Below are 27,892 nucleotides of genomic sequence, written 5' to 3'. Positions count from 1 at the left end.
ATTCAAACACTTTTATTTACATCTCGGTAAAGGATCGTCAAGGTTGTCATTTTTTTTTTTTTTTTTATTGATCTTTTTCCCCCTCCATTTTCCTCCGATTTTCTCCCATCCCAATGTTAGTCGTTATGCCAATTCCCAATCCAGTGGGACATAGGCCCACTGTAAACTATGCATCAGTCTTTTGATCTTTCTTACTCCTAACGTCCGTTTCAGACTCTCAAAGTGACCAGGAAGCTGATCTACAAAAGGGCAGAGAAGTACCACAAGGAGTACAGGGAGATGTACAGGCGTGAGGTACGCATGTCCAGAACTGCACGCAAAGTAGGAAACTACTATGTGCCCGCCGAGCCCAAACTGGCCTTTGTTATCAGGATCAGAGGGTGAGTCGTGTCCACTTGTCTGGCAAAATAGCATAGTTCCTTGAGTCTGCATGACCGTGTGTCATTGTCGTCATCCTTTATGCTCTGCAGCTGCTAAGAATGATATCGTGTGGTTAGTGATGTTGAATCTTTTTTCCCCATCTTATCGACTATGGTGAAACAAACCTGAAAAATAAGCCAATTTATGTCTGAAACCACAATTGACGCCAGTTGAGCTGTGATTTCAAAGATGCTGCGTCGCGTTAAACGGAATCCCGCTTTCTTGTCCCCAGTATCGACGGCGTCAGCCCTAAGGTCCGTAAGGTGCTGCAACTGCTCCGCCTGCGTCAGATCTTCAATGGCGTGATCGTCAAAATCAACATGCTGAGGATCGCCGAGCCCTACATCGCCTGGGGGTGAGTAAGGCTGTAATAAGGCAACAATTCCCTGTGTTTCCATCGCTGTCTTGGATGACTAGGGTTGGACATCGTCACAGATAACTCTTTTAATTCATCATATCCCGGTGTGATTTTTAGATTCGATATTGAAATGATTGGGCCTGATGGTGCCTTTTTCAAGACTTTATTTGTTGATCTGACTTAATGGTGATTGCCTTCCGTGCGAGTCAAGCTGCAGACGTCTGCGTGATAGAAATGACGTTTGATGTTGATGACCTTAAAGTCGTAGATCAGAAGTTTGAGATTTTACGGTTGATTAAAATTCTTTTCCCTATTGATGACCAGTATGCAAATTGGCAGTGCTGAGGGATACTCCTAGAGTTCGCATTTTGTTAACAAGACTATTGACTAGTGTTATGCCCAATTTTGGAATGTGGTTAATGATGCTGAATCTTTTTTCCCCATCTTATCGACTATGGTGAGAACAAACTGAAAAATAAGCCAATTTTGTCTGAAACCACATTTCCATCGGGTAAAGGGACATAAACCCAAATCTGCTGCACTGATGTATGCAGATTAGTAGGGGTGCACAATATTGATTTTCTGACCCCGATATCAATACCGATAACTTTCTGCTCCGCAAGGTCGATACCGATAACCGATAATAAATATATATTTATTGTATTCAGGCATTAAAACGTTCAGTCTCCAGATGGATTTCCGCCAATTTGATTGGGGAGATCCGTCCATTTGATTCGCAGTCTGACGGAATTGGCTACCTGGTATAATATGATTTGTAGATGCATACAGATTGAAACAAAATTGAGACAATCAGAGGCGCTCATGAAAAGGGGCGGTTTTTTTCTACCGCGCCAAGCAGTCATCACTCAGCGACAGGACGCTGCTCGCTCCGGGGTTGCAGCTGGAGGATATTGGGCGAGTGACATTTGCGAGGTCTGAGGTCTGTCTGCCACATGGCAGGGTAACAAAATAGGTGTGTTTTGGTTTCACGACGGTCGCATTTTTTGCAGCCTCGCCCGGCACCGCTCGCACGTCAACTCTCCTTGTTTACCGACGTCCAGCCACCACATGCTTAGTAGCTGCTTGCACTCGCTACTATACCGAGCTTAATAGCGTCGGTTCAATGGAAGGAGTAAGCCGGCCACTAAAAAGAAAACCCACCGTGGTTTTCTCAGATGAAAAGGATGGCACCACCCAACAAAATAAATTTTCAAGAGACTGGCTAGGCTACTGCGGGCTCTAGTGGTGAGTTAACTTGTTCCGTGTGCCGCAACTATGTCAAAAAGAAACAGAAACGACACGTTTGTCATTGTCGTGTTACTTCACACAGTGCAATACGTGAGTCCCCTGCTGTGGTTGTGAGTATAAGTTTATTAGCTTAACTCCGTAGCAACATCACACAGGTGTATCTGTAGACTGTCTTCTCCCCACCGTATATATTTTTTTGTGTAACTGTACATTGGATTATCGACAACCTAATCTGGCAACCACTAAAGAGAAATGCGAGTACACAAGTTCAAACCCGTTTCAAAGGGGCGCTCCAGTAGCACACCACATAGCGCGCTTAGTCGCGAATCGGTCGCCCCGGGTTCGATTCCCTGACCCGGTGGCCATGTGCCACATGTCTTCCCCTCTTCTCCTCCCGTTTCACCCTCTATCGGTCCTGCGTGGCCGCTGTCGGTCCTGCATGGCCAAAATGTCCCGCGTTGACCAAAAAAGCTGAAAATGCTATAAATAAAATCTAAAATAAAAAAACCATTTTCAAATATCATTTGAAACAAGTTACCGCATTGTCCCATGGGATTATGCCCCCTCCGGCGAAATTAATTAGTATCTCCCTCAATGTCTCTTGTCTGCCAGCGTAGACTGTGTGTACTGTCACTCAAAGTGCTTATGGGTGGAGCCCAGCCCAACACAACTTGAAATCTTGAAGTGGAAAAATGCTACTTTAGAGTACCGGTACATTAGACCATACTTTACTATGAATATGTGAATGAAAAAGTTTAACGTTGCTACACAATGAACAATACATATAGGACTTTGAATGGGCCCTAATAATGGCAATGTAGCAATAGAATTTAAAAAGTTATAGCCCTGCAAAGAAGGGGAATTTCTCCATAGACAAATAGCGCTGGCAATCCAGTCATTTTCCGGATTTCTGACCGGCACCCATAGTGTTAACTATCTTGATTTTGATTGATGGGAGCTGGCGTGAGCTGGGAAGTGTAGTTTTTCTTTTTTATTCGGAAGCCCTGGGTCTCTTCTCATAATATTCTGTTTGTTTCTTACAGCTGGGATTCAGCCTGAAGGTGACGTCTCCAGAGAAGTTGTCTGAAGGTGACGTCTCCAGACAAGTTGTCTGAAGTTGTCTGAAGGTGACGTCTCCAGAGAAGTTGTCTGAAGTTGTCTGAAGGTGACGTCTCCAGAGAAGTTGTCTGAAGGTGACGTCTCCAGACAAGTTGTCTGAAGGTGACGTCACCAGAGAAGTTGTCTGAAGGTGACGTCTCCAGAGAAGTTGTCTGAAGGTGGCGTCTCCAGAGGTGGGTTTAACGAGCACTGAACCTCTTGTGAATTCTCCACTTGCACAATCTGAAAGTAGCCATTTCCGGTTGCCAATGGCACTTCCTGTCCCATCCAAATACATTGGTTTTAGCTACTTTTCTCCCCTTATTTAAACAACTTTGTCGTCACAGAGAGGCAATGAAACGTTTGTATTATTATAGTATAGAATGTATTTAATAAGCAAACGTTTGTCAGCAGGGTTTTTGGGCTGTATTTCATGTAAAAACGTTTACTGTTAGTTTCCTTGCTCAGCCAGCATTAGCTAACCGAAGCTAGTGGTTAAACAGGCCGGATTAGCTTTGAGCTAACTATCTTTCCCGACCCATGTATTCATTCCATTCTAAACATAACGTTAGTTTACAAAACATGGCCCGTCTATATAACGTTGAGGAACAAATTATATAGACGGGTAATGTTTTGAACAACTAACGTTACGTTTAGAATGGAATGCATCGGCAAAGATCCGTTAGCTCAAAGCTATTCCGGCCAGTTTATCAACTTCCTGTCATTTAGAAATATGATTTTATAGTGAAAATCATTACCAAAACGTCCAGAAAAACCTAACGGGAGCATTATAGACGGTCATACAAATGTACAAATGCTATAAGGTGGCAAGAAATGCACTATAAACAATACTTTATGCATCGGCAACGATCCTTAGCTCAAAGCTATTAAGGCTAATGCTGGCTAACAAGAGGCTAGCGCAAGAAACGACGCCGCAAAGTATTGTTTATAGTGCATTTCTTGCCACCTTATAGCATTTGTACATTTGTATGACTGATGTAGCGGTTTGAGAATTTAATAAATGTTACACTCCTACTGTTTTTCCTCCTGGAAGTGATGAGTTAATTAGTACCGCCCCAGTCTGACAATTCATGACTGATTGGTCTAACCTCTGATCACAGGAATTATTGCATGATGCTCCCTTCAGCCATTTGTTCTACATTAACACATTCGGGGCCAGACCCGAGAAAAGTCGGGTTAACTCGCCATGCTCGGCACCAAACCCGAGAAGTACGGAGAAGCTATTTTTCAGACGCCGCTTCTGTTTGTGCATGATGACTTGTATAATATCGATAATTTAGCGTCTATTTGAAAAATGTATGAACAAATTATCTGTTTCGTGCGTGCATGTTGACTGGAAGCAACTCACTGACTATCAACGTGTTATTTAGATCTAATGCTATTATATTTTAAGCACTCGCAACTTGTGAAGACTGTCTTCTTCAATTGACTGGGATGTTAACGTCTCACCAACTTTTGTTTTGTTTTCCTAGATGTCATTAACAAGCCTGAATGACCATGAAGGGATGTGCTGTTTGCCTACTTGGTGCTTTTCAAGGTGAGTGTTCATGTTAATTGAGTAACTCTGATGAAGAACCATATTAAGTTCAGTTGAACAAGGTTTTCAAACGTTGTCTAAAGATGGTAACTTAGTGTTGTGTTCATTCATAGTTAAGACGGTAGAGGTTGAGTACTTTATTATCTAAAGATGGTAAGTTAGTGTTGTGTTCATTCATAGTTAAGACTGTAGAGGCTGAGTAATTTCTTGTGATATATCACTCCCAAGTGATTTAGATTAACTTCACAACTGCCGATACATAGTCGTCAAACTTTAAAACTGACTTATATGGTTCTTCACTGAAAGGGTTACATTTTTCGTTCCTCAAACCTTTAGTCTGTGATGTAAACATGAAATATGAAGAGTCTGATGCAACACTGACGATTCTGTAACTTCTGAGGCTTCAAACCTGCACTGACTTCTGTGTGAATCATATGATCATCTTCATAACGTTCGGTTTGTTTCTTACAGTTGGGATTCAGCCTGAGGAAGTTGTCTGAAGGTGACGTCTCCAGAGAAGTTGTCTGAAGGTCACGTCTCCAGAGAAGTTGTCTGAAGGTGACGTCTCCAGAGGTAGGTTTAACGAGCACTGAACCTCTTGTGAATTGCAGCAGTCATTGTGCTGATGAAACCTAAACTGAAATGCTGGAATTACCGTCAGATTGTTAGTGGTGACTCTCGGTTTTCTGAACATGACATGGTTGTGACCAAACTGTATCGTCTTCAATGGACTGGGATGTTAACGTCTCACCAACTTTGTTTTCCTAGATGCCATTTACAAGCCTGAGCTGCCATAGAAGGATGCGCTGTTTGTCTCCTTGGTGCTTTTCAAGGTGAGTGTTCATGTAAAATTAGTAACCATGTCAAATAAAGAACCATATCAAGTTCAGTGGAACAAGGTTTTCAAACGTCTAAAAGATTTTAACTTGGTGTTGTTTTCATTCATAGTTAACCTCTTAAGCCCTAGCCATATTTTCTGAAAATCCACCTAAAAATAAAGTAAATGGAAGATTGCTCCACTTCTATTAGGTTCATTTGCATGTTCTTGGTATTTAGGGACATCTCGGACAATGTGTTCCCAGTGTCAGAGATATTCTGTTACTAAATTGCAATGAACCAAAGGAGAATGGCAATTTTTCATGTCTGGTAAAGAATATTTATACTGAGCTCATTCAACAACTTCTTGAGATCACGTGTACAAAAAATCTAAGCAAATTAATAAAGGGCAGATGATTTTAACAGAAGGTTTTGTAGATGCAGTACTGAATTCTGCCATCCGGACACATGCAATTTGAATATAGAATATCAGGCCTATAAATGACCTCATGGCCAAGTCTCACGTCTATGGATCGGCCAAATGGCAGAGTTCAATCTGGATTTAGTATCACCAGGCGTGCAGCAAAAACAGTCAATGAATTATCTGCTTTTTTATAATGTAAATTTCTCTTTCATCAGATTTCTTTCTTTCTAGCGATAACAATAATACTTCCGGTCGGGGGGTTTCAAAATAAAAGAGCGAAGTCTATTGAAACACAGACACTTTTTTTTTTTTAAATAAACTAAAAAGATCGGTTCCCCGTGTGGATGTACGTACACACTATACACGCAGAAGCATACTGGTAGTACAACAGTGTTCAGAATTTGACGTGATGTCTCTGGTTGCTACTGGATGGAACAGAATGGTAGCCAAATTGTAATTGATTGTTTAATTATGAAATGTTAATCTTATTGTTTTTAATGGTGGTTTATACACGTTCGGAAACACCAAGGAGTATTCAAATCCTGTAAAATGGTATTTGGGACAGCCCTACACTAAATATATATGTTTTAATAAATGATCTGTATTTTAAACTATTAACACTGACTCATTCCTTCAGTCCACTCAAAATGATGCTAATATTCTTTTTGTTGTTTATTATATTAATTGAAAATGGCATATGAGAGTATTATATAGTAATAACACATGGCGATATAATGAAAAGCTATTTATCATTTTTGGCTGGTAGTTTTTTTATGCTGGTAATAATAAAAGACGCTGTGTAATGATGAAATCCATGCGTGTCAACTGACTCCTGAATCCCCTGAGTGTTCTGTTTCCCCAGACAGCGTTCTGCTGGCTGGAGTGTTCAGAACAACAGGCTCTGGACCCATGATCAGAAACATCACTGGCTGAACACGGCGTCGTTTAGATCCTGAAAGCACTGGGGTCACAGAGTTCATTAACTTTAGAGGGAGGCCAGATGTATTTATATTTTTGGATGAAGCTACTTAGACTTACAATTGATGCAAGGGGGTTGTATGAAAGAGTGTCTATAGGATTTGACTTGTATCTGGTGAATTCAATCATTTTAATGTTCTTTTGTCGTGCCCAGCTTCCAAGTACACAACATGTTTGTGCTGGACGAGATGTTGAGCGGAGGGTTCAAGGACCAGATCTGCGAGATCTTCCAGAAACTGGGAAGCGATACGCAGGTATTTATCACTTATTATTTCACCGCTCGACCAAAAACCATCACGCAAACCGCTGATCCCCGGCTTATCGCAGAGTTTATTGTATATCGGAATAGATTTTGAAACCTCTCAAACATCTAATCATGAGAACTGATTTCACCAGCTGAGAGCAGTGGCACACACCTGCACCTCCTGTGCTTCTAGATTGTTCTATCAAAGCTGATTGTCATGATGCATAGTAGTTGAACATCTGACGTGAGTGTGGCTCTTGACTCTGTATTTCCACAGGATTCAATGTATTTTTGTAGCGTGCCAAAGAAACCCTCTCCTCCCAGCTGTTGTGTTGGTGAAGGACTGAAAGTTCTTTGGTAGAGAAGCCTGTCTGCTTTCCACAGTAACTGGATCTCTGTCCCTACTTACGACTAATTTGCAGACCACATACTTGAATCTTTTCTCTAACATCTCCAGTATAGCAGGCATTGTATTACAGTTAAATTACCATGACCTTTTGTACACTTAAAAAAGTAGGGTTGCAACGATTAGTCGACATAATCGACGACGTCTTATCATAAAAACACGTCGACGCCGAATTTTTGCATCTATGGTGTTTTTTTTTTTTTAATACTTTTTTTGTTGTTGCACTACCTATCTTTGTGAAAGTGGCTTCTCAGCTCTGGTCCAGCTGAAGACAAAGCAGAGGAACAGATTGGACATTGAGCACGACCTCAGTTGCTTTGTCTACCATCACCCCAGACTTGAGACTCTTTGTCAGGAGCAAACAACATCCCCAGTTATCCCATTAGTTCCCTGGGATGTTAATCTAAGAAGTCTGCTAAGAAGGATATATTATTTATTATTATAATTATTTCATTGTGTTTTTAGCCCTAGTTGCACTTTTGTTGCAACCCCAGTTATCCCATTAGTTACTGTCGGTCTGTTATGTTAAGCTAAGCTGTCTGCTAAGAGCCCGGAAAGGGAGCCGCTAGCCGGGGGTCGTTTCTGATTAATTGATTGCCAGTAACGTAATTTGTTACAACACACGCCGATCAGGGGGATGGGTATGATAACCTTGCACGATCAAGCTGAAATTTACGTCAGATTGTGGTATGATAACCTTGCACGATCAAGCTGAAATTGATGGGGAGGACGTGACCCTCTTTGCGCCGCCCCTGTTCCTCAAATAGATCCGCTATCAGCTCTATCTTTAATCTTTCAAAATGTTCAGTTGCTATCGCTATTAGCTTTATCTTTAATCTTTAAAAATGTTCAGTTGCTATTGCATGCACTCATCTGTGTTCCACTACACACATGAGTGCATGCTTACCAACTGTCCGTCTGCAACACTACTATCACCGACATCTAAGAAGGGAGATCCCCCCTTGAATGGCCCTTCTAAGGTTTCTCTCCTCCACACTGCCTGTGGAGCTTTTTTCCCTATTGTTAGGTTTTAGTGAGTTTTTCCTTACCTTCGCGTGGGGTATGTCTGGGAGTGCTTGCATTCTTTAATTTATTTTTTTTGCATTCATCTAAACATTTTTGGACCTTATGGTGTTCTTGTTCTGTTCTTGACTTATTGTTATGTTTTCTTCTTGACTTGTTTAAAGAAGACCTGTACGGCCCATGGGGACATTAACGTGTGTTGTCGGGCCTTATAAATAAATAAATTTGATTTGATTTGTCATTGTCCTTACCTGTGGTCGGTGGTATTCCAAAAAGAATATTCCAATTATTTGATCGCCATCTGGTCCACGATATAACCCACCACAACATATGGATCGGGGGTCCCGAAAACGTTCAATGCGATCGGGTGAAACCCTAGGTTTCCCGTTACCGGTACTTGATTAGAAATACAAAACAATGAATTTTTTTTGGGAAAAAAAAACCTTACAGATGTGTTCCATAGACGTAATTGTGTACATTGCCCAAATAGTGAAAGGAATAGCAAGACACGGGACATTTAAGATCAACATACCTACATACCCCCCCCCCCCCTTCTCTCTTCTGTGTGAGGATAAATTGTTGCTAGATTGAGAAGGGGCCATCTCTCGGAGCGAGAACAAATGAATGAAGTTTGCGGTATATAGAACGGACATTCATACACGGCAACGTGCCTCAGAGCATGGTGTGATAAAGATGAAACGATATATTTTCCTTGGCATAAAATGGGAAATGGTATGAAACCATTGGGGAGGTGCATGACTCTTCAGTCTATTTCATTATACAATAAAGTGCTATAAACTGAAAAGTAGGCTACTTATATTCTTGACACTAGAACTCTTAAAATAGCATTGGCATAAAAAAGGAGGTAGGTGAGCTGTAAGTTTACATGGCTTGCATACAACTTTGTCTCGAGGTTCCACAAGTTGATAGATTGCTTGAGTGCAAATCGCTGTCTTTGCGACCCATTTGGGTTCTGAACTCTGCCATCACGCCACACAGTTGTTACTACTGGCATGTTCTTCAGCTCCATGAAAGTGACGTTGCGTGTCTCCCATCAGTCATGCAGCGCATTCAGGCCCACACGAGAAGTTTTCACAATCTATTATATAAATGTTCAAATCTATTATTAATTAATTCAAATCTAGAATATTCGTTGCCAGCCCTACTGCTCGCCCACGTGCCTCATGGCATTTCAGAGTGAGATTCATCTCTTTCATTATTTTTGCAGGACATTATCCCCCCCCATGTGCTATTTCATAATTATTATTTTTAACCTAACCTCTCCACCTTCCTTACCCCCCCCCCTCATCCAGATGAGCCGACTCGTTCTTTGAGCGGACTGATGCTGAAGAATAATGTGAAGGCCCACTACCAGAACTCCCCCCCCCCCCCCCCCTACTGTGGTCGACTTCAATGTCTCAACAACATCGGTGACCCCTCGCCCCTCATCCGCGCCACCATCGGTGAGTTGATTTCATTCAAACACTTTTATTTACATCTCGGAAAAGATCGTCGAGGTTGTCATTTATAATGATGTCGAGTTACAAGACGATATTCAAATAAGACAAAACAACACGTGTCCTGTGGGGCCGTATAGGTTGGTGTGAATTCCCATAGAAATGACTTTTACTTTCAGTCTCTTCATACGTCCACCTTCCTTACGACCACGCGCTGCAACTTCTTCTTTAACCATTTGTTCACCCGTCAAGCCGGCCAATATGTCAGAACTGACTAGTATGGTCGAGCAAATCTACAGACCACAGCTCAAAATCAACTTTATTGGTTGAGTGTTATTTTCCCACCCTGGTCAGAATGTGCAGGGCTTCGTCACATCTGTTCAGTTGTGAAGAATGACTTGTCGATCGGTTTCACCTCTTTTGATTGACTGCCATTCGTTTTGTATGCGTAGTTTGTGAAACAAATGGACTGTTGACATTTTCAAGAGGTGCACATGAGGGTTTCCACCGGTATATTATCTGTTTATTGAGCTTATTGCACTTAATACTTGTTAATAAAAAATAAAAAAACATTCATAATGGTTACCATTAGTAATAATTAACGTTACATTGCCTCCACTCAGTCTGCTCTGTTTGGTTCCATGTAGCACAACTCTGTTTAGTTAGCCACAATTTCAGTGTCCGTCCGTTTTGCGCTATTTTTTTCCGTAGCCGCATTTCTGGCAGACACTCTCTGATTGGCCACTGACTGACGCTCTCCGATTGGCCACTGACTGACGAATATGTCACTGATGACCAGTTTTAACCAACTAACAGTAGTTTTCTCCCTTTTTGATTCCCTCTGGAAATGATGCATAACAACATCTCTGAATTTCATTGATGGTCTTTTTATTCATACTGTCTGATCCAGAGACACAGGGGACATTGGGTTGTAATGGATAGAGGGGTTAGCCCCTTCTGTCTTTTCTGTAGACAAAGTCTTTTTTTTCTTCCATGTAGCGAAAATGGGAACGTGTTTTCCCCTCCCGGCGTCTACCAGTCACTTTATCCTTTTATTTTTTTAAACAGTGCAGGACATTGTACAGGAGGACTTTGTTTTGCTAACTGGACCATTTATAAAACAATCCTGGAGGGACTGACTTTTAACACTGCTCTTTAACTCTCCTTCTCTCTCTCCACATCTGTGTCTCTCTCTCCCAGGCATACTGATCACGACCATCGCCTCCAAGGGAGAGCTCCAGATGTGGCCCGAGCTGCTTCCCCAGCTGTGCAACCTGCTCAACTCTGAGGACTACAACACCTGCGAGGTCAGGATCACTCTTATCTCTCTCACTCGTTTTCTTTCCTCCTCCATTCTGATGTGTTTTTTCCCCCTGTAAGAATTTGCTGCACAATGCAGCTATGAATTGCAGACAAGTCATGCACTACATATACTTCCCCTTTACTGTCTGGATATGATGAAACACCCAGCTCATTGATTCACAATGATACATTTTGTTCCTATGTTTTCTGATCCAGACTAGGCAGACTCCTCTACTGGTCTATATAGACCAGGGGTGGGCAACTATTTTTCCCAGGGGGCCGAATGAGCAACTGAAAATATGTTTGGGGGGCCGGGCCAAAATTCCAAACTCAATTATGCATAATATACATTTTATTTCTATATAAAAAGCAGTAAATGGCATTGTTTTGACCCCTGGTAAGAATGTTATTATTTGGCAATTAAAAGGTGAGGTTAGCTTTCAAAAATATCATTTATTCAAATAGAATTTATTTCCAAAATGATAAACAAAATGTGAAACATTAATAACAAAGGGCATTTTGAGTTTTATATACTATTGAAACAAGGATTTTCTTAGCTTTCTAAAGACATCACATCATCTTATAGCAAAAATAAACAAGACATGTCACTGAACTGTGTAAAGAAAAGTGTCCCAATTTTGTAGCCTTTTTTACTTTACATGCCTATATTAAACATTTAATGTTTTCAGAACTGTGCAAAAAAAAAGAGAAAAAATATCAAGTGTCCCATTTCACTTGTTATATTTCCACATTTTAGTGTTCAGTTCTTTTTTTTCATTCAGTGTGAGAAAAAAGTAAAAAAAAAAAGAAAAAATTAATATTTTTTTTTTTATATTTTATTATCATGTAATCTTTCGCGGGCCGGTCAGAATCACCTGCGGGCCGTACAATGCCCAGGTCTGATATAGACTGTGGTACAGACTCAGTTATGTTTATCTCTTTAACTATATACAAGGTACAGACTCTGTTATGTTTATCTCTTTAACTATATACAAGGTACAGACTCTGTTATGTTTATCTCTTTAACTATATACAAGGTACAGACTCTGTTATGTTTATCTCTTTAACTATATACAAGGTACAGACACTTTAAGAAATGCAGCCTTGGTTATTATCAGCCCCCAAACTTTAACCAACACTTCAAACTTACTTACTTTAGGTTTGGTTTCTTACATATCTCGATGTGATTTATCAAGAAATATCTACAGCAAGAATTCTGGGTTAACGAATCCAAAATGTCAATGTGGTTAGAAGTGGTGGAGAGAATAAAAGCTAGCTTATAATGGTAGTGTCTGGTTAGGAGTGAGGGATAATGGAGGTACTATCCAAGGAGGGGTCCGGGAGGGGGGGGTTCGAGCTGGAGCATATGTGTGTAGGGTTTTAGATAATAGGTATTAGGGGTATATCCTGTATAAGGCATTGGTATAATTGGTAATTTCGTTGGATATACACTGTATACTGTAAAATATTATTATAGACTTTTTTTTGTTTTCTGTTTCTGTACTTTCATGTCATTTTAGCCACCTTAATTGTTAGTTTCATTATGCATTGTGTTGAGTACTGACTTTTAATAATTTTTGTTTTGCAATAATAAAAAAAAAAAAAAAAAAAAAAAAAAAAAAAACTTTAGTCCAGAGGGTCCAGATGTTTGCATAATTGTGAAACTCAAGGACTGGTTTTCCCTTCAAAGGAACATATTTGCTCCAGTGTAAATAATACTCTACTAAAGTGCATCTTAATTGTTGTGTAAATGGTGCTAAGCAACTTTTGGGAAATTGTACCCTTAACACTTTTACTTGTCTTCTAATGTTCTCAGGTCTTCCCTCACTGCAGACCAGAGGTGCCATGAAGACGCCTGTCTTTCTGTGCTGAGCCTGAGGTAAGTGTCTTATTTATTGTTCCAAATAACGTCAGTTTTTACTTGGACAACTGGGTCTGTTCTGCAGCTGGTATTGTGATGACTTCACAACTTTGCCGTTTACCCGTCAGACAATTTGGTGGTGAGACTGTGACTTAACTGAATTACCAGCGTAATCGCACACAACTCTCAATGTTCACAATGGCATTGGTGAAATTATAACTCGTGAACATCGTTGACCAACCCAAGTCCTCATTCATTAATCAACTAAATGGATCATTACAATAAGTACTTAATAAATATGTGCCAGTTAATTGTTCTGTCAAACTACCCTTGACTTTGTATTTCCTGTGTTCATGCAAGGATGGCTGACTGGCTTCACATTTCACTGCAGACCAGAGGTTTCAGACGGGAGGCTTACAGTTGAGGCAAGTGTTGCCATGAAATAATGTCACTGATCTCTTGACAACTCTGTTCTGCTGCTGGTATTGTGATGAATTCATAACTTTGCCGTTTACCCGTCAGACAATATGGTGGTGAGACTGTGACTAACTGACTGACCAGCGTAACAATAATCCAAACTGGGTTATACAATAATGCTACATTAACTTTTGAGAAATGCATCCTTGGTTATTAACAGCCCCCAAACTTTAACCAACACTTCAAACTTACTTTAGTCCAGAGGGTCCAGATGTTTGCATAATTGTGAAACTCAAGGACTGGTTTTCCCTTCAAAGGAACATCTTTGCTCCAGTGTAAATAATACTATACTAAAGTGCATCTTAATTGTTGTGTAAATGGTGCTAAGCTACTTTTGGGAAGATTGTACCCTTAACACTTTTACTTGTCTTCTAATGTTCTCAGGTCTTCCCTCACTGCAGACCAGAGGTGCCATGAAGAGGCCTGTCTTGCTGTGCTGAGCCTGAGGTAAGTGTCTTAATTGTTCCAAATAACGTCAGTTTTTACTTGGACAACTGGGTCTGTTCTGCTGCTGGTATTGTGATGCATGCATTAAAGCGTTCCATCTCCAGATGGATTTCCGTCAATTTGATTGGGGAGATCCGTCCATTTGAGTCGCAGTCTGACCGGGATTGGCTACCTGGTATAATATGATTTGTAGTTGCATACAGATTGAAACTAAATTGAGCCAATCGGAGGCGCCAAATATGAAAAAGGGAATTTATTTTCCTATCGCGATTGGCCACTGACATGTTTGCCCAATTGCGTGACGAGCTGTGTCTTTGCCCATTTCCGCGTCAAACAGCCTGCAAACTACCTGGCGTTCTATCGCCATATTATGCTCTAAGACAAACTCTAACCTTAACTAACTTCGAAAGAGTGCCTAAGCTTAACCGTCGAAAGAACTTGCCGTCACGCTCTAAGACAAACTCTAATAATAATTCCTTGACCGGCGTTAAATGATTTATGTAGTATGGGTGATATATAGATCAGAGCAGTTTGTATCGAAAATGATAAACAAACGCTGAAACTCACGTCAGTCTCCTCTTAGCGTTGGGCGATGAGCAAACGGATCCCAGTGGAGCAAACAGATCCCAGTTATGTGGTGGAGATCGAGGCGATCCATTTCCGGTTTGTATATTACTAATACACTCTCAAATCATGTAGATTATTGAGTTATGGCAACAACCCATATCCACGTTGTGTGTATTGAGTCCCGCGACGATATACGTGTGCCCGGACGGAATAGGGAGACGCACCGGGATCACAAGAGATCCACTTCCGGTTGCAACTCGCAGATCAGCCACCAGGTGGCAGTATTGAAGCGTTGCAGAGTTGTGCTGGCTCACACAGCAGCCGACAAGGCTCCGTGAGTGAAATATGAATACCATGGCGAAAATATGAAATATGATCAGAATCACGTCGTACGCCGTGATCTGGCAGAATTCGCATGAACTTGAAACCCGTTGTATGATGTTTTTGGCGGAGAAAGGGTTAACCAACTTCGAAAGTGTGCCTAAGCTTAACCAGTGTAGAAACCAATCAGAGAGCGTCTTGCCAGAAATGCGGCTACAGAAAAAAAATAACGCGTCCGTTTCAGTGTCCGGTAGCTTAATTCCAATGCGACATGTGTTACTCCAGTACTTGTTTGTTTTCCTGGTTCACACTCGCATGCACAACTCTTCCCACACAACGTTATCACTTTTAGTAGTGAAAATATGTCACTGATGACTAGTGATGCACCGATGTGAAAATTGTGGCCGATACCGATAACCGATATTAACACTTTGATCGCCGGCGTTAAATTCATAATTTACCATCCCTCGCCAGCCCTATTTAACATGGAGAAGTTCCCCTTCTTTGCAGGGCTATAACTTTTTAAATTCTATTGCTAAATTGCCATTATTATGGCCCATTCAATGTCCTATATGTATTGTTCAGGGTGTAGCAACGTTAAACTTTTTCATTCACATATTCATACTAAAATATGGTCTAAAGTATAAGTGTTTTTATCATTTTCTGCAGCTTTCTTCAGAAAGTGATTTATAGCCCTAAATGCATTATATTGATGATCAAATACAGTTTGGTAGGAATCTGTGCGAGATAAAAAATTTCAACTGGACGTGGTTCTAGAAGTTTCTACGCATCATCTGATGATGACCGGATGGGCGGGGGATCGTTTATAATTCCGTGGGCAGCGTTGGATGATTCATCCAGAGTGGGTCATATGTTCATCAGATCAGTTAGTATAGAAGACGTTAGAATATAACGCTGAATCTTACCGTGGCTTCCTCGCGCCGCTGGCAGATGAGCGTGGAACAGAATTTTTTCTATTATGGGATGGAGAAATGCCCGATCCATTTCCAGGTTGTATAATAGTATATACCGTACTTTTCGCACTATAAGCCGCACTGGACTATAAGCCGCAGGTGTTTTAATGTTTAATTACCATATGTAATTAGCATTGGGACACAATACTGTAAGACAAATAACAAGAATGAACTTATTTACAAGTTGTATTAAGTTTAGCAAATAAGGGAACAGATAAATAACATTTCAATGCAGTCAAAAAAGCAATATTTAGATTTTTACATTTTCGGGTTTGGTCACATCGAGTCACATATAAGCCGCACCGTTATATAAGCCGCAGGGTCGAAAAATGGGGGGAAAAGCCGCGGCTTATAGTCCGAAAAGTACGGTAATCAATGAGTATGGGGCTGCGGCACTGCAGATATACCCTACTCCAATGATCCGCACGGACGTTAGACGGTGTTGCACTCGCTACCCAGTCTGTTAGTAGCAGAGGCCCTGGCTAGTAGTAACGTTCATGTTGTGATTTTCGATGCAAAATAAATATTCAACATTCTCTTTTGAGACTCCGCCTCAGACTCTTATCCTTTGGCACTTGGAACTTGCTGTACTTTGCTTGCAGGTCTGCAGCCATTATTGCTGGATTATGAATAGCACCAACTTTAGCCACGGTACCGTTATCAAGCTAAGCTAGCTGACCTAGCTCGTCTTCCCCGCATTGACATTTGATAACGTTAGTCTGCTAACGCTAGTCAGTAGCTACTTGACTTAAATACGATTCACCGTGGGTGCATTATTGTTGATAGACTGACAGTGTCAGGTCCTGGAGAAAGGACAGGCGATCATCTGATTTGATGTAACGTTAAAGCGGATGTTGTTCCAACTAGCTAGCTTTTCAGCTAATGCTATCATAACACCAGCAAGCAAAACACATCCCGTCCGAGCTCCCCGTCACACGCTCTGTCGGGGACGATGGAATTTAAGAAAGTATCTGCTGTTAAAATGACAAACAGCATCACACTTTAAAACGCATTCATTTTATAATCCTCACTCCACAGGAGATGAATGACGTCATGGGATCGGAGACTAGAATTTACGTGTACTCGCCGATACCGATACCAGCATTTTAGGCAGTATCGGCGGCATTTCCGATACTGGTATCGGAACAACTCTAGATCCATCGGTGCCAATTGTCTGTACCTAACGTGTTGTGATGACATATTCAAAACGCGGCTACAGTCGCATAACGCTCCAGCTGCGGGGAGGGGCTGAGCAGTACCCACACTTTAGTTTAAGCTCTTCAGTCCTGCGTTCTACAGCCTGTGATAACTCCTCTTGGGAATCGCGCTGTTCTATGTAAACTCTGCGAGCAACGCGTCCAATAAATGTGTCTTTAACATGCTTTATATCCTTGCCATTACTATATGCCTGTCGCGGTTAAAAACCTTTAACTAACGTTAGCTGCTAACTAAATTAAGCTATACGCTTCCGTTCCCCTCGTAAGCGACGTCATCCCCCGCTAAGAGTCATGGGAGATGGAGATGTAAGTACAACAGTCCTTCCATGTAGGCTAGAACGCCGTGAATTATGACTCGGTAACCACGACAGTAACATCAGTCTGCTCTTGCTATTCTCCCTCGTGTGTGTGTGTCTTTATGCAGATCTTTATGCAGTTTTAAAGCACATTGGCTTTGTTCTGAATGCACTTTGTTGTAGTTATCCTACAGAGAAAAGAAAATGCACTTTAATGCACATTTTGTTGTATGCAAAGAGAAAATGTTTAAATTGTACAATCTTTCAGCAGTCAGTCTGGAATTAATGTATGCATTCAAAAGTGCTGAATAAATGTTTTATGGACCCATAATAGTGATTATTAATATTATTTAAGTTTAGCCATAATCATGTCTTTTACCATAATTAGGTAGCTAAAAAAAACAAACATTATATATTTATATATATATATTTTTATACAACTGGGGTAGACGGATTACATTTTGAGACTAAAGTACTGAAAAAAGGTATCGTTGGGTACCGGTATTTCAAATGTGAAAGGTACCCATCCCTACTGCATGAGGACCGTTGAACGTTAACACATTGATGGCCACAGGGATTAGACGGGCCCACTCTATAAGGCCAGCTTATCATAACATGGTTTAACTATGCGTGAGGATGTTTGTAGAGTTAAATCTATACTTTATATTATTGCTATCTGTCCATTGTCATTGTCAATTGACACTATAAACCGTCCCTTCAATATGCCTTAAATAAAAAAGTCATCAATACGTTCCCATTTTATAGCGTCTTGAATATGAACGTTATAAAAAAGTCATCAATACGTTCCCATTTTATAGCGTCTTGAATATGAACGTTATAGCAGAATGTTCTGGGGTATTTCCTGGAAAGCGAGATATAGGGTGCTAAGCTAATAATAACGTTAAATCGAATGGCGTCTAGAGCTAAAACTCTAAATGCATTTTATCGGTATCATGGTCCACCATGAATGCATGAAAGGGGGGCCAGGGGACGTCGTTTCTGATTACTGATGACCAATAACTGCATTAGCCTCATTCCCTGACCGGGTGGATGGCTATCAAAGCAAGGCCCGACCAAGCTGAAATTGACGTCAAATCGCTCTTACCTGTGGCCGGTTGGACTGCTAAAAAGGATTTCCCAGTTATCGATCGCCATCTGGTAGATCCATATGTTGGCTGATGCTATATTCCTTTACTGCATACTGAATTCAGTGTCCCAAAAACTATTCCAGGCGATCGGCTACACGCATTGCGTTTAGCTAAAAAAAAAAACGGTAATGCACTTTTCCGAATTCCAAGAGTAGGGTAAATCTGCAGTGCCGCTCGGTGACATTGAGTAGGATATTACAATGGAATAAAAGCCAAAACAACCTTACCACGTGTATATATATACGTGGTTGGCCCTCAAGCGTTGGATCCAAAACACGTATATATACGTGGTTGGCCCCGAATGTGTTAACACTTTCAGTGCCCAGCAGGGGGCGCACGATTTGGTGCTTGAATGCCCAGCATCCACTTCAATGTTGGCGTTAATATCGCCTAATCTATGTTTTAAATTATGGCTGTGTCTAATCTGCCCGTCGCTTATCAATGACTCATTTTCCAGTCAACATTGTCGAAGCGGATTGTTTTTTTATCTGTTCATTTCCGTTTTATAGCATCTTAAAGCCCTCATTTTTAAAGAGAAATTAAAATATTCCATAATAAACGGAATATTCTAGAATACACAAAAAATGTTCTAATTTTTCGGCCTATTTATGAATCGTTATCAAATAAACGCTAGATTATCGATAGTATGTGTACGTATGCACGCTATATAGGCGATCTGATATCTGCTCTGATATATTTCCTGATCGCTCGCACAGCCAAACAGCCATATCAAACATAGGGGAAAAGCTTATCTCCGTGAAAACAGGTCTGATTATCATAAGACTGGTAAAATAGATTCCTTACCTGAGATCAGATGGTATCCAAAAAGATTATTCCAATTCCTGATCGCCATTCCAAAAATCTATCCTTTTATTGATCCAGCGCTACATACTGTAAAGACATATTACACGCTGTTCTGATGGTCCACAATGACTGGGATCATCCGGTTACATGCGTGAGAAGTAAAATGTGGATTCCGGAGTTTTTTTCTCATCCATTTTCATTGAGTCCATTCCAAAAGGGTGCATTACCATCTGGGAGACGATAGGGGGCGCTTTTTCACATCTGAGCTCCTGATGAGGCTGGTTTCCCAAAGGTAGACTCGGTTGATGAAATATGAATTCAGATCGCTAATAAAAAAAATCACGCTAATTGTCGTGCTGGGCATTCAGGGGGCGGCCTGCTAACACGTTATGTCATGGCTGGCATCCAAAGTGTTAAGAGGTTGAAGGACATTGCTATCTGCTTTGATTACAGGAAAAGCAACAAAAAAATGATAGTCGTTCAGGCTTTTTCCCCCCAAATAGACAACTTACGTTTATGTTAATTTATTCAATTACTTTTGGTACCATAAAATGGTGGTACCTATGTATAAAAAGAGCTATAGCCTCATTTCTACATGGTTCACAAAAAAAAAAAAAGTATGCAAACTCCCTCAAATTAGAGCTCAATATCTTCACCTTACACTTTAACCTCATCGTTACTACTTTACCTAATGTGCTGGAGTCAAAACGACATGCTTCACTGTCCTAACTTACGGACTGCTGTATGTATATAGACATCTCTGCTACCGTCAGAATCTCTTGAGCAGATGATGCAGGTCTACGACTCTTCTGTGATGATTGAAACAGTGACTTTCGTTCTTCTGAGTCTACTGAAGCCAATATTTCTGTCCTGAGAAGAGTCAAAGTTAACCGTCATGTGATCTGCATCACACCTGCTGTGACCGTTTTTATGTTCATCCGCTAAAGTGAATTATTGTTGGGTCTAAATGTAATTTGTTTCCAGAAGACTGAATGTTGTGCTCTTCGTCCACAGCTTGCTGCTGCTGCAGAAATAGATGAGGAACCCGTTAGCAAAGCCAAACAGCCGTAGTGAAAAGAAGGCACGAAAGGTACGGTATTCATCTTAGAACTTCCTAACCTTCATTATAATTCATGTAAATGGTTACTATTTGCTATGTTAACTATGCTTCCCCTGGGTCACGTCTTTCAGTGATTAAAGTTGGGACATAGATTTGTTATTTTTAAACGTATAATAACAGTTATTTCTCGTTGGCCAGGCGATGTCCAAGCTTGGTCTCAGGCAGGTCACGGGAGTCACTAGGGTCACTATTCGCAAGTCCAAGAACATCCTTTTTGTCATCACCAAACCAGATGTCTACAAGAGTCCTGCGTCAGACACGTACATTGTCTTCGGTGAGGCTAAGGTATGTAACCAGCACGGATACTATTTCGCTTTCTCTCCATCTCTACCTACATTTCAGTCATTGGTAGTAGTCTACCTACCTGTTTTTTTTATGACTGATACTGTATTGTTAGATGTTTCTGTAATCAGCCAATCTCATCTCGCCATCTCCTTGACTCCCTGTTCTGTGTTGTTTGTTTTCAATACTTCACATTGGCTATCACCCACTGTATCAACCCCTCTTAGTACATCGGTTAGTCATAAGAAACGACACTGCAGACGTGATCTCTTTCCTTAGATCCTCATGTTTATTTTCATAAACATAGCCTCTGTACCAGATGGAAACACCATTCTGTAATGTCCTTGACCAGTCTTTGAAGGAGAACTAAAATTCATTATTCTCCACCGTCTCTTCTCATGAGTCCACTGGTTCTGGGCCTCATGGTAGCCATGCATGATGTGGCATATTTCCCCTCCCCCACCCGGCGAGGCTGAGGAGGGATGAAATTCTCTGATCAACGCGTCTGCTTGAGTGTGCGTCGTGTCTCAGTTTAAACTTACCCCGGAAGGAACTCACCCCTCATAACATTCTCCCCATAGCAACAGGCCCCTGCCCCCTCTTCTCGTTACTACGTGACACTCAGTCTTTGACAACGGCTCTTTGACCCAAATCACTATAGCAACGGCGATGTTGATATTACCGCCCCTCTTACCCCAAACAAACGCTGTGGCTTGGTAATGCACTTTCTCCAGATCGAGTAACCTTGATGCTGTGGCTATCAGCTGTTGATGTTAACAGCACAGCCCGAATCCTCATCTGCTGCTAACACACACACTTGACTGCCGGCTACTTTTAAGATCTATAGATCCGTCTGAGTAGATGCTGTCACCCACCGATATATACACATTGAAAAACATAGATTCCTTTAGTATGTAGAGAGCAGGGCCATTGGTATATAAAAAGAGAAATGCTAAACTTAAGTTCACTCATGTTAATTATATTACTAGCTTGGCTTGGTTGGTGTCCGTTGAACAAATTCTGAACAAATTTAAATATACATGAAAGCCATGCAGCTTGCCTATAAACGGCTGTAAAATCAGTGCCATGCATATATATTTGTATCTTTTGAGCAAACCGACTCTTCTATGATGATTGAAACAGTGACTTTCGTTCTTCTGAGTCTACTGAAGACTCATTTCTGTCCTGAGAAGAGTAACGGTTAACAGTGTGTATAGATGTGCGTGGGGGTAATATAATAGAGCTAGCTACAGAGATATTCAGGTGACTCGACAGCAGCCCGATTAAAAGGTGGAACATGATCTTCAACAAGCTGCATAGAATCCAGTACTGATCTGTCTGCCTTCTCCTCCTGTGTCTTTAGATAGAGGATCTTTCCCAGCAAGCCCAGCTGGCTGCCGCAGAAAAGTTCAAGGTACAGGGAGAAGCCGTTTCAAATATACAGGAAAACACACAGACGCCAACAGTACAGGAGGAGAGCGAAGAGGAAGAGGTAAGAGGCCCCTTCAGGAAACACTGTAATTACTAATACACACTGAAACCAGTCTATATTATGAAACACTGTAATTACTAATACACAACCAGTCTATATTATGAAACTGTAATTACTAATACACACTGAAACCAGTCTATATTATGAAACACTGTAATTACTAATACACACTGAAACCAGTCTATATTATGAAACACTGTAATTACTAATACACACTGAAACCAGTCTATATTATGAAACTGTAAATACTAATACACACTGAAACCAGTCTATATTATGAAACGGTGTTATGAAACGGTGTAATTACTAATACACACTGAAACCAGTCTATATTATGAAACAGTGTAATTACTAATACACACTGAAACCAGTCTATATTATGAAACAGTGTAATTACTAATACACACTGAAACCAGTCTATATTATGACTCAGTGTAATTACTAGGGCCTAAAAAAAACAATAGTTTGTTTCCGGTTGCCGACCGACCCTGCCGATTTAGGTGCGACCCAATATATTTTATTTTTATTTTTTTTTTTTTTAAGAATAAAGAGTACGTCCAAATCATGTTTTTTCAAGTTATTTGCACCGATCGATGTTCACTGTCAATACGGAGTCTCTAACGATAGCGAGTGCCCGGACCACATCTGGATGAGCACTACCGGTTCAAAGGTTAATTTCCGGCTGGCGATCGGCCACCAGATGGCGCTCTTGAACCGCTAGAGAGTTGAGTGGAGCTTTGCACTGTCTCAGGGCTCCGGAAAGGAAATATGATTTCGATGACAGATTTTTGAAATATTGACATCAAAGACGAGTTACGGCTTCTTCGGCAGAATGAGCATGGCTAGGAATGACGTGTAAACTCGTTCCCGGCGATCATAGTGTTAATATTGCTGTTCTGGCCGATACCGATATTTACCGATGTCGATATCTCTGTATAGAAAACACTTTTTTATGATAATCAAATAAAGGGCTATTTTCCAAAACTCATATTTTTTTTTACTTTTGTAACTTATTTTCAGAAATTACTCATATTTTGAAACTATTTAAGGCCAAAACATGTCTATAAAATAAAAAAAATAATAAAAAATAATAATTTTTAAAGGGGAACTATTTTACTATTTCTTTCTGTTGTGAAGGATCAGATTAAACCGAATATGTATATTTATTTATATATATATATTTAATTGTATTTGTATATCGTTTGATATCCCCTGTATATTCCTTGTACAATATGCATTGAATATCCCCGTTTCTACTAAACAGCCCATAATAGTTTCATTCTACCATTGGACGAGAACCTGGCGCCAGGTTGCCATACCCCTAGGTCCAAGTTCAATCGTGCCGCCTAACATGTCGAGGCAACCCCCGGTTCCGCGCAGTAATATGTCGGGCGAAATACGAATGGTACTATTTGTTCATAGCGCATATATATATATGGCGCCAGTAAAGTAGAACTTTCTTTTAGTCCAGTTCTTTACCCTCCACCAGAGTGACGGACGCAAAAGCCTCCCCACGACGCACGTGCGGTGTAGTAAGGCCTACTTGGCCCAGAATAGGCATTGAGATATCGTGTAGATTAATAGTTGAATGGTCATAGTTTGGCACCATACCGTCGAGTTGGACGTATTCTATTAAGCTAATAATAGTCTATTTATGTATGGTGCATCGTTCGGTTAGAGTTCTACAGTTATCAGCACCCCCATCGTTCCTGACGTTATCTGGACGCTTAACCAGGCTGGTCAGACCCCTAGTGGTGATTGCATCCGAGGAGCTCCGGGCCAAGAGCGACTGGACCTGTATATTGGATTACTCTACCCAGACGACGGCGAGCCTTCCACGGCTTGGATTATGCTTTGTGTGCTTTGATTATTCCATGGATAAAGGCCAACACTGCGGAGTGTTGGAATTACCCCCCGGAGAGGACTCCAGGTGAGACGGCGCTCTACACGTGAGGTCGCCTCACGTCTCTCCGTTGTGGACCGGCAGATACCGTTCCACAGAGGGTCCAGCTGTATTCGTCTGCGGCCCGAGGTTCTGTGGGCACCGTGTCCAAGACTTTGGATTCTCCCAAGACACCGTCGGCCAGATGGGATACCGCCAGCGGCTTCTCTAACCCCCCCTCCTACTGTCTTACAACCAGCGGGACCCCCCCCCCCCCCCCTTAGTGTATCCAGCTATAATCATTTAAGTACCATCGCTATCGTTTTCCTAAATATTCCAGGTTGTATACTTACTCCCTGCGCAACCAGAGATTGGACATTCAATGTTGATTTACCTACGAATACTCATTTGCCATAAAAGTGCATATTCCATATTTCAAATCATAAATGTAATTAAGTGATCGTTGTATACACCCTTTGCTGTATTAAACCTTCGATTTGGTACATTTGTGTTGGTTCGTTTCATCAGGTGGAAAAGTGTTCATCATACTTATATCTTGTACTGGGTGGCCAGAAGTTAAAGTACATGAGGTAGTGGTATTCAATATCATATCTAACAATACAGTCAGGGAATTGTACCCCTCAGTTACACTTTCACTATTTGGGCACTTTTACACAATTCCTGTGAGTCTATGGAACACCTCTGTAATATATATATTTTTTTTATTCATTGTTTTGTATTTCTAATCAAGTCCTCAAAAACAGCATTTTTCTACCTCAAGATCTCGAGCTGTTTTGAGCCTGGGACGCAGGTGCCTCCTAAACCACTGCGGAGCGTTGTCTTCGCCTGAACATTAACATGCAGCAGTGACTATGACATCACATATAGGCACATTTTCAAACGACTCAGTTCAGTGAGGGTGAATATTGTGAGAGGAGAATTGGAAGAATGCGCCAATATGAGAATTTTGAGACATAGATCATATTAATATAAGTTCACATAGCTAGGAAACAATGCTAAACACTCAAAGGCCATTTATAAGATAGTTCCCCTTTAATATATATAGGACCGATACCGATGTGTAAAAAAAACGGCCATATCGGCCGATATTATATCGGCGGCCGATATATCGTGCATCACTACTGATGACCAGTTTTAACCAACTAACAGTAGTTTTCTCCCTTTTCGATTCCCTCTGGAAATGATGCATAACAACATCTCTGAATTTCATTGATGGTCTTTTTATTCATACTGTCTGATCCAGAGACACAGGGGACATTGGGTTATAATGGATAGAGGGGTTAGCCCCTTCTGTCTTTTCTGTAGACAAAGTATTTTTTTTTTCTCCCATATGTGGCGAAAATGAACGTGTTTTCCCCTCCCGGCGTCTACCAGTCACTCACTTTATCCTTTTATTTTTTTAAACGGTGCAGGACATTGTACAGGAGGACTTTGTTTTGCTAACTGGACCATTTATAAAACAATCCTGGAGGGACCGACTTTAACACTGTGCTCTTTAACTCTCGTTCTCTCTCTCCACATCTGTGTCTCTCTCTCTCCCAGGCATACTGATCACGACCATCGCCTCCAAGGGAGAGCTCCAGGACTACAACACCTGCGAGGTCAGGATCACTCTTATCTCTCTCACTCGTTTTCTTTCCTCCTCCATTCTGATGTGTTTTTTTTCCCCTGTAAGAATTTGCTGCACAATGCAGCTATGAATTGCAGACAAGTCATGCACTACATATACTTCCCCTTTACTGTCTGGATATGATGAAACACCCAGCTCATTGATTCACAATGATACATTTTGTTCCTATATTTTCTGATCCAGACTAGGCAGACTCCTCTACTGGTCTATATAGACTGTGGTACTGCCTGTGATCCATGTCTTTTATCTCTCATCTAGTCTTTGTCTTATCAATCTATCCCGTCTCTCCCCATTTTCCTCAGTCCCATGTCCTTTACAGTAATAAAAATCCGTACCCCCCCCCCCCCCCCCCCCCCTGTCAGCATTGGCTGCACAATGTAGCTATGAATTGCAGACAAATATGTACTCGGGCATTAAATCGTTCCGTCTTGAGACGGATATCCGTCCATTTGATTTTGAGATTCCGTCATTTGATTCGGAGTCGTGACGGATTTTAACCTGAGCCAATCAGAGGCGTCAAATATAAAAGAATTTCCTACCACGGCCGCGCCAAGCAGTCATTTGCAAGCAATCGGCGAATTCTCAGGCAAATGCAACCAACCAGAAGGCGATATTGTTCTGAGTTTACAGCGCTTTCACTCGCCTCCGCTGTGCTCAGCAGTCAGCACCAATGGGAAGAGACTATTTGCTTTTTGAGTTTCTGAAAGTCAGCCATTGCTCTATAGCTCTACTCAAGAGTAAACTTGACTCAACAACACTGACATGCGGCAACTTTTTCGAGACAGTAAGACAGTATTTTCTTTGGCTGTGATGACTTCACAACTTTGCCGTTTACCCGTCAGACAATATGGTGGTGTGACTTAACTGAATGACCAGTGTAATCGCACACACAGGGCATGAAATTAGAGCCCGCCATTGGCGGGCAGATTTTAGGTTTGGCGAGACTGAGAGGTCTGTCCGCCATGTGGCGGGCAACCAAATAGTCATGTGAAAACCGATCGAAAAACATGATCCAATTCTTAGCAGAGTTCTCACTCGCTGACTTCTGTCTCAAGCACACAGACCTGCAGCGCACTGCTCCTCCTCCTGCCCCTCCCAAACTCGTGTAAACACAGAGGCTATTGCCTCGGGCAGTCTGCTGACTGCTCTAGTCTAGTGGGACCTCTGTGAGCTAACGTTAGCTACCGTTACATAATGACCCAGTCAACTATTCACTTTTAGTTTAATACATGAGGCATTGTCTAACGTTATCTAGCCGGCTAGCCACTGATAGCTCCTGATATCAACAAATGCTCCAGCAATAGTCTAGTAGTGCATGATACCTCCGTTGGCTAGGTAGCTCACGTTAGCTCACTACGAAATGTCCCAGTAAACTAAATAGTTCACGGAGGCGTTGTCTTAACGTTATCTAGCCGGCTAGCAGTAGCTACAGATAGCTCCTGATATCAATGTCTTATAACACTGATTCGATGCGTATTCGAGCCCCTGGCTTCCATCGCATGAGGGCATGCTGAATGTGATTTGACCAAAGCAGAGTATAGGGACCAGCTGCAGCGCCGGAGAATCCTTGCTGGAGCTGGAGGCTACTCGAGTCACACAGACAGTGGAGCTGTTTGCAGATAGCGAGCATTTTGACTTGTTGCGTGGTGGCGATGTCTCGCAGATAATACAACTACAAGTGTGATTATATAATATATATATTTTATAAAAAAAATGGCTGCTAAGAAATATGCTTGGCGGGTAGATTTTTCCCATCTACCCGCCACTGGCCGGTGACTCAAAGTTAATTTCGTGCCCTGCGCACAACTCGTTGACCAACCCAAGTCCTCATTCATTAATCGACTAAATCAGGGGTGGCCAACCCGCGGCTCGCGAGCCGCATGCGGCTCTTTGCCTGTCAATGTGTGGCTCTTCCATCCATTAAAAAAGAAAAAAAAATTATAGTTTTATTTTTTCACTCATTCCATAAGGACGTAGAATAAACATTTAATTTATTTTTTAATGGTCCATTTGCATGTTCT

The 27,892-nt window shown here is 41.3% G+C and overlaps 2 protein-coding genes, 1 long non-coding RNA gene and 1 pseudogene across 5 annotated transcripts in view; all 4 read left to right on the top strand.

Moving 5' to 3' along the window:
* Window positions 1–125: 125 nt before the first annotated feature.
* On the top strand, window positions 126–3,103 carry LOC311237605 (large ribosomal subunit protein uL30-like; the record flags this gene model as incomplete). Its single annotated transcript, XM_084325543.1, has 4 exons — window positions 126–143; window positions 214–380; window positions 653–775; window positions 3,070–3,103. 4 exons carry the CDS (start codon window positions 126–128, stop codon window positions 3,083–3,085), a joined length of 324 nt encoding a protein of 107 aa, XP_084181669.1. The 3' UTR covers window positions 3,086–3,103.
* An 83-nt stretch (window positions 3,104–3,186) lies between these two features.
* On the top strand, window positions 3,187–5,270 carry LOC311237772. The gene is made up of 3 exons (XR_014620313.1): window positions 3,187–3,318; window positions 4,618–4,682; window positions 5,154–5,270. It is a non-coding gene; the product is annotated as an uncharacterized lncRNA (long non-coding RNA).
* Window positions 5,271–5,458: 188 nt separating this feature from the next.
* Window positions 5,459–27,892, top strand: part of LOC311238292 (transportin-2-like) — a 42,239-nt gene continuing 19,805 nt past the window's right edge. Inside the window, exons 1-6 of one of the 2 annotated variants that reach the window (XM_084326319.1) lie at window positions 5,459–5,515; window positions 7,055–7,154; window positions 9,887–10,036; window positions 11,231–11,337; window positions 13,149–13,211; window positions 13,554–13,572. In XM_084326319.1, coding sequence (XP_084182445.1) covers window positions 9,916–10,036; window positions 11,231–11,337; window positions 13,149–13,181 — 261 coding nt within the window. In that variant the 5' untranslated portion in view covers window positions 5,459–5,515; window positions 7,055–7,154; window positions 9,887–9,915 and the 3' untranslated portion in view covers window positions 13,182–13,211; window positions 13,554–13,572. Of the gene's footprint in view, window positions 5,516–7,054; window positions 7,155–9,886; window positions 10,037–11,230; window positions 11,338–13,148; window positions 13,212–13,553; window positions 13,573–14,054; window positions 14,118–27,892 lie in introns of those variants that run through there. The other variant, XR_014620348.1, reaches the window with a different exon arrangement.
* On the top strand, window positions 17,488–25,821 carry LOC311237604 (nascent polypeptide-associated complex subunit alpha-like; annotated as a pseudogene). Its single transcript, XR_014621088.1, has 5 exons — window positions 17,488–17,502; window positions 20,459–20,534; window positions 20,703–20,849; window positions 22,210–22,338; window positions 25,784–25,821. The product of XR_014621088.1 is annotated as a nascent polypeptide-associated complex subunit alpha-like (transcript).

This window comes from Notolepis coatsorum (assembly GCF_963971535.1).
Source record: "Notolepis coatsorum genome assembly, chromosome: 12".
NCBI classification, from domain to species: Eukaryota; Metazoa; Chordata; class Actinopteri; order Aulopiformes; family Paralepididae; genus Notolepis; species Notolepis coatsorum.
This window is presented reverse-complemented; position numbering and strand designations above follow the sequence as displayed.